Below are 6,262 nucleotides of genomic sequence, written 5' to 3'. Positions count from 1 at the left end.
ATGCATTCAAAGCTAACATCCTGCTCTTTCTTTTGCAAGCATTCACAAGGAAGGAAATGCATAGCTAGATTCAATATGATTTAAAATAAATAATTGTTAGACTATATCAGTACTCTCCAAATATATATACAATTTGGGGCCAAGATGTGTGTCTATCAGATATTTACTATGCATTTCTGTGGGTTGTGGGTCAGGATACCATAGATATCTTGAATAAGGTTAAACGTTTTATTTCCTGTTGGCAGTATGCGTACAGGTGTTTCTGTGGACAGCATATGTGGGAAATGGAAGAGAGAACCTTAGCGTGGAATTTACTTTGGAACGGAGAGATATTTATTCAGGTCAAGTATGCGCCCTCTACTGGTCATAAGAGAAAGAACATGCAAGGTGCAAACTTGTAAGCTTAGGACGTTGGACGCAAATACTGAAGTAAGGCTAAGACTGAAAGCATACACTATATATTTGGCAAACCTTTATTTGAGAATCTCGGGTAAGGCTGTACTAAGCATATTTGTAATGTCGCAGTTCACCGTGTCTCTGATGTTGGCCGCCTGTTGAGCGGATCTCTGCTGGACGCCGCGCTCACCTGACGATTTCTCCTGCAGCGTGCTAACGCCATGCAGGTTCACCATGGGGGCAATAAAATCACCCCATCCCCACTCCATGCCCCCGGGCACAGACCATACAACCACTTGAGTCTTCACCTCCAAAAAGGCCTTTTTCTCTCTCTCTCACCCTACCTCCCTTTCTTAATGTCCTGAATGCCAGTGTCAGTGGCTTAAGTAGTTCAGAAACACTGGTGCTGCGTTCATAAGTAGCATGTAATTAAAACCACCAAACGCACAGTTTGCAAAGGGTTTTAGAGAATAGTTAAACAGGAACGAATAGCTAATTGCTACAACTAAAAAAGTTTGCAAACTGTGACTGATTCGGCTACAAATGTTAACAAAAAGCAAAAAATAAAAACAACAAAACACTGTTTGCAAAATTTACACTTATTCCTTTTGTTGCCCAAAGACAAATAAAAATGTACGCCAACAGGAAAAAGTAGTTTTAATAGAAATAAGCATGACTGCAATTAAGAAACTACATATCTGCTATATGTTTGCATAAAAACCCACAATCATTATCACATAAAAACTTTCATTAAGCAGCTCGTCTCATTAATGTGTAATAGTTACAAGTGTCACCAAATTAGTATCAGCAAAGCAGCTGATAAAATCCATTTAATATTCAACATTTTGTTACAGTCAGCCACTCCTTAAAACTTATATTCTACGTTTGCAGTTATTTTCGAACTAGGCGTGCCTTAAAACTATAGCCGTAAATGTGAATAAGATCAAGTTCCTGATCAGGTCAACAGGCTATTGCTGTTTCAGTAATGTGTAACGTTACCTACAGACCGCAATTTGCTTTTGTGTATTTGCACTGAATTCCACCAGCTTAAATTTAATAAATACAGAAAAAACAGGGTTTGGTTGAGATTCAAGTTGAACCAGGCAGGTTTGCCTTTTTCCTCAACGTGACATTTGCCTCTTTATTTATGATGTTTTTTCTCCCACTGATGGAGAAAATTTCTGACTTGGATTTTTCACTCTCGAATTGATTTGACATGGATATCCAATATCCCTTTAAGCATAATCAAACGCTCTCTCTGGCCATATCTCCCCCCACAGTTTCTGACGGAATTGAGTTACAGCTCTAGTCCGCTGTGCTTCATCATCACGGCTTATTTGGAGAGTTGAATATATCATAACAGAGTTTATTTAAGAACAATGTAAAGAAAAGAAAAATTAGTAGTAAAGAAAAATACATTCAAATTAGAAGACGGTGCCGTGAACCCGTTTATCTAAAAAAACCTTAATAAACATACTTAATAACAATAAACGAACACACAAATATTTACATGATTTTAAGCAAGCATATAAGGGTATATGTGCAAAACCGTTATGTAGACCGGTGTTTAATTCCATTCTATGGTATAAAATGAAAAACAAACAAACAAACAACAAAAGAAAAAAAAAACAGCCTTGATGACATCCTGTCTAAATCCTGTCATTATTTCTTGAATTAATGTATTATTTGTGTAAACCTTACCAAATCTTATTATAACACGTGGTTCTAATACATTTAGTCCACTGTTACTGCAGTAAATTAATCACGCTCAATTTTTTTTATCTGGATCACAGTTCACATTAGAAATATTTACCTTATAATTTCATCAGTTTAAGACTTGCGGCCCAACTTGTTATATCATAATGTCGATAGCAGGTCAGTGTTCATTTAAATATTTTCAGTACCTGCACATTTCAGTCGCCTTATAAGCTCGTAGGCTTGCATGTCGATACATACACAACTAGATAGTGAACATTGGAGTGAGTGAGGTCCAGTGCAACAAGGAAACCAGAAAGGTCACCGGTACCCCCTATATTGAATTAGTGTAGCATCACGAGGTGCCCTCCGAAGTGCTTCCCCTGTGAAGTTTGGTTTTTAGAATAAGAACAAGTTGCGTGTTAGCACGTGAATGGCTTCCCGTGTTCCGGCCGTCCTTCCCTCCCGCGCGCCTTTGTCCCTGCGGTGCTGCGCTAACACAACATTTGAAGTTGCTTTTCATGCTCACAAAGACCGAGAGATGTTAATGTAGCCAATAACTGCTTAATGGGGACCTTATTTCCATCGCTCACTTTTGTTCCGTTTGCTCTCAATGATCTCTTCTAAGAGACTTTAGAAACCATGCGACTAAATCTAATGTAAACAAGCAGACAAGCTAGAAACAACAGCAATAATAATAATAATAATAATAATAATAATAATAATAATAATAATAATAATAACAACCGGAAAAACAATAATAAGAATTATAATACTAATTATTATTAGTATTTGTATTACTGTTAACATTATGCTGCTACATCTTCAAAATTAATGTATCTGTAATCTACATATATACTGCTTTTATAATCTACGGTCCAGAACAATTATGTGATTTGTGTAAATACAGCGTGAACAATTTCAATATCATTTATAGTAGGTTGCTTTATAAATATTATAACAAATACTATTACTTGATGGTGGTCCTTTTAGGTAGTGTATGACTTCAAATAGTCTTTTCAGGCTTTTTTTGTATTTTAGTTACATTGAACCACGTTGCATTTATAATGGGTCTTATAAAGCAGAGACAATATTTTAGGTTCTGGATTTTTTTTTTATTATTTGACTACGGTATTCATAGCGATGCGTCAGGTGGATGTGTGTAGACCTGTCCCCAAAGTGTGTGTTGCCTCTTAGGCTTTTTTCCAGCTTGATCTTGAGATTTACACGCTTTATCCGCGTCTCTCGACGCAACCCGTGCAAATTTGACTCATAATTCAGTGAGACTCTCAGATCCCGAGAGACCAAGGGGTTAGTTATTTAACTGTCGACACGTCCCTGTACACATTATTACCGATGACAGCTGACGTATTTGTCACATTAGTCTCATAAGTGAATAGGACAAAAAAATATAAATTGGGAAACGTTTATGGCAAGACAAATGTAACCAAGCTTCATTAAGGAGCACGGTTATCTTTTATCGAATGCATTTATAATCACCAGGAAGTATTATTGAATTTACATTCTATTATGCTAAAAAAAAGACTGTGTACAGTGGCCCGGAGTGCTAAGTAGATATAATGTTGTGCCCTTGTTGTCTGTGATGAAGACGGAATAGACGAAGCATTGTTTTAGATGATAGAAGTCTTCCAGTCCAGTGATCGATCGGGAAGTTTTTTTATGTGCATGAAAGGATCTGACTGACATGAGGCTCTCAATGAGCTCTACAAAACTGAGAAACACAATAGAGTACATAGAGAAAAAGAGAATTGTCCCCAACCAACTCCAGCTCACCTAGAAACAATAAAAAAAGAGTGACAGGGGAAGAGGAGAGGTGTACAAATAAATAGGATGCAGTTGAAGTCAGAGAAAAAAAGGTGCATAGGCCTACTGAATGTCACAAAGGTATAAATAAATAGTCTTTACAATTGCATCCCTTTCTTACAGACAGATTTTAGGGCCCTGGCGGCGTCATATCCTGCTGGGAGCTTCGCGTTGTGCTCCTTTCACCAGACCTGGATTGCGACCATATTCTTTAAAAACGCTAATAACTACACTACTAACTACACAGTGCAAAATCGATGGTCTTCAGATGCATAAATCATGCATATTTAGCTTTACCAACTCATTGCATTAATTGACATATATTAAATAATCAGAAGTTGCCAATTGCGAGAGACCTTATGGACTCAAAATAATGCACAGAATTTCCCTCACAATCTACGCAGCTAGAACCTTTCCAAATTGATCGTTGGTGTTTTTATCAGTGTCACATCGCCTTGAACCCTCGAGGTCACAGCACAAGAAAACTTTACATGTCTGGACCAATCAAAGCACGCCGTCAGTTTTCAGGACCCGCCCTCTCTCAGCCAATCACAGACTTCGGTGCGCTGTAGGGACACAACTCTTCAACTGATAAAATGTTTCGCCATCGTGATCCGACTCAATCCACACAACAAGTGCGTTCAAACGGCTTCGCCAAGCAGTGCTGACTTCTGAAGTTTATTTCAGGAACAAAATCGTTTCATATTCTGGATATCACTCGCTTACTTCGAAGGACTTTTCTCTACACGAAGTTTTCTGAGGACGTATTACATTGACATCTCATCAGCCTAAGAGATAACGGGCAGCACCTGACCTGAAAGAGATTGCAGAAACTCTAAATCCACCGTTAATTCCACCGTTAAGTGGCCAACTTGCCGTTTCTTAGGCATTCGGGACATGGCCGCCTTAGCAGGGGGCATTCCCAGGATGGTGCGCCCCACGCCACCCCAAAACTATCCGAGAGGGGGCTATTCGCTTGAAGGTAGGGCATTAGAATCCCTTGCTTTAATACAATAGACATAACATACACCTTTTAGCAAAATAGGTATTCCTATCATTGCATTAGATGTTAATTAGGAGTGTATATATATATATATATATATATATATATATATATATATATATATATATATATATATATATATATATATATGCCGATTATTTAAATGATGTACATGTTTTGGTATTTTGGAGGTGTCAGTGCTGTTGCTTTGAGATTTTTTTGTTTTTATAAAGCCCGCTGTGTATAATGTAATAAACCTTTTTAGCATAATTTATTTTGTCGATATAGGAAGTTCAGAAGTTTTTTTTTATATTACAGGAACATGATACAGACTTTCTAAACATGTGTTAATAATAATAATAATGAAAATAATAATAATAATAATAATAATAATAATAATAATAATAAAAGAAAAATAAATAAATAATAATAATAATAACAATAATAATAATAATAGCAATAATAATAACTATTATTATTATTGCTATTATTATTTTTATTTTTATTATTATTATTACTTTTGGACTATATCACATTTAGGATGTATTATTGAACTTAAATGATGCTTACTGCAACAGAAGAAAACGACAATAACAATGCTGTAATATTTCTTGCAGTTTCCACACCATTAGGCCAGGGCCGAGTAAACCAGCTCGGCGGTGTGTTCATTAACGGACGCCCGTTGCCCAACCACATCCGCCATAAGATCGTAGAAATGGCGCATCACGGGATCCGACCGTGCGTCATCTCGCGCCAGCTGCGCGTCTCACACGGCTGCGTGTCTAAAATCTTGTGCAGGTACCAAGAGACGGGATCCATCCGGCCTGGAGCTATCGGAGGTAGCAAGCCGAAGGTACTACATTTGTGACTGACTGAATGGAATGATATTCAGAAATAAGAGTTCAAGATATATTTTATTTATCAGATTAAGTAAAGTTTCTCACGTGTGATAACGTGTCATCCAAAATGCCATCATCTCTACACAAGAGGACTATTACATAACATCCAAGACACTTATGAACGATCCAAAACACGTACAGTGGAGCAGAAAGGTTTCGTTTCTTAGAGAGAACATCTTTGCAGCTAGGTTTTACGCGTCCATATGTAATAGATAGAATGTAATAGTATATAATATTCTCAACTCTAAAAAACGAATATTATTTCGTCGGACTTTGTACTTTTTAAGTACAATTTGAATAAAACATAGTTGCAAATTATTTTCCAAAATATAGTTAAATATTAATGGGAGTAAACTGGGGAATTCCACTAAAGAAAGTAAACTGTTGTGGAAAAAATGCAAACTTTCCAAGTTATTCCATTACCAGTATAAATTTCAGATCAATT

The 6,262-nt window shown here is 36.8% G+C and overlaps 1 protein-coding gene across 5 annotated transcripts in view; it reads left to right on the top strand.

Moving 5' to 3' along the window:
- The first annotated feature begins 4,780 nt into the window (after nt 1-4,780).
- The window catches only part of pax3a (paired box 3a), a 22,568-nt gene continuing 21,086 nt past the window's right edge, over nt 4,781-6,262 (top strand). For all 5 annotated transcript variants that reach the window (XM_060871404.1, XM_060871419.1, XM_060871425.1 and 2 more), the window contains exons 1-2: nt 4,781-4,897; nt 5,536-5,771. In XM_060871404.1, coding sequence (XP_060727387.1) covers nt 4,813-4,897; nt 5,536-5,771 — 321 coding nt within the window. In that variant the 5' untranslated portion in view covers nt 4,781-4,812. The remainder of the gene's footprint in view (nt 4,898-5,535; nt 5,772-6,262) is intronic.

This window comes from Tachysurus vachellii, chromosome 1 (assembly GCF_030014155.1).
Source record: "Tachysurus vachellii isolate PV-2020 chromosome 1, HZAU_Pvac_v1, whole genome shotgun sequence".
NCBI lineage: Eukaryota > Metazoa > Chordata > Actinopteri > Siluriformes > Bagridae > Tachysurus > Tachysurus vachellii.
Note: the sequence above shows the minus strand (reverse complement) of the source record. Positions and strands in the feature narration are given on the sequence as shown.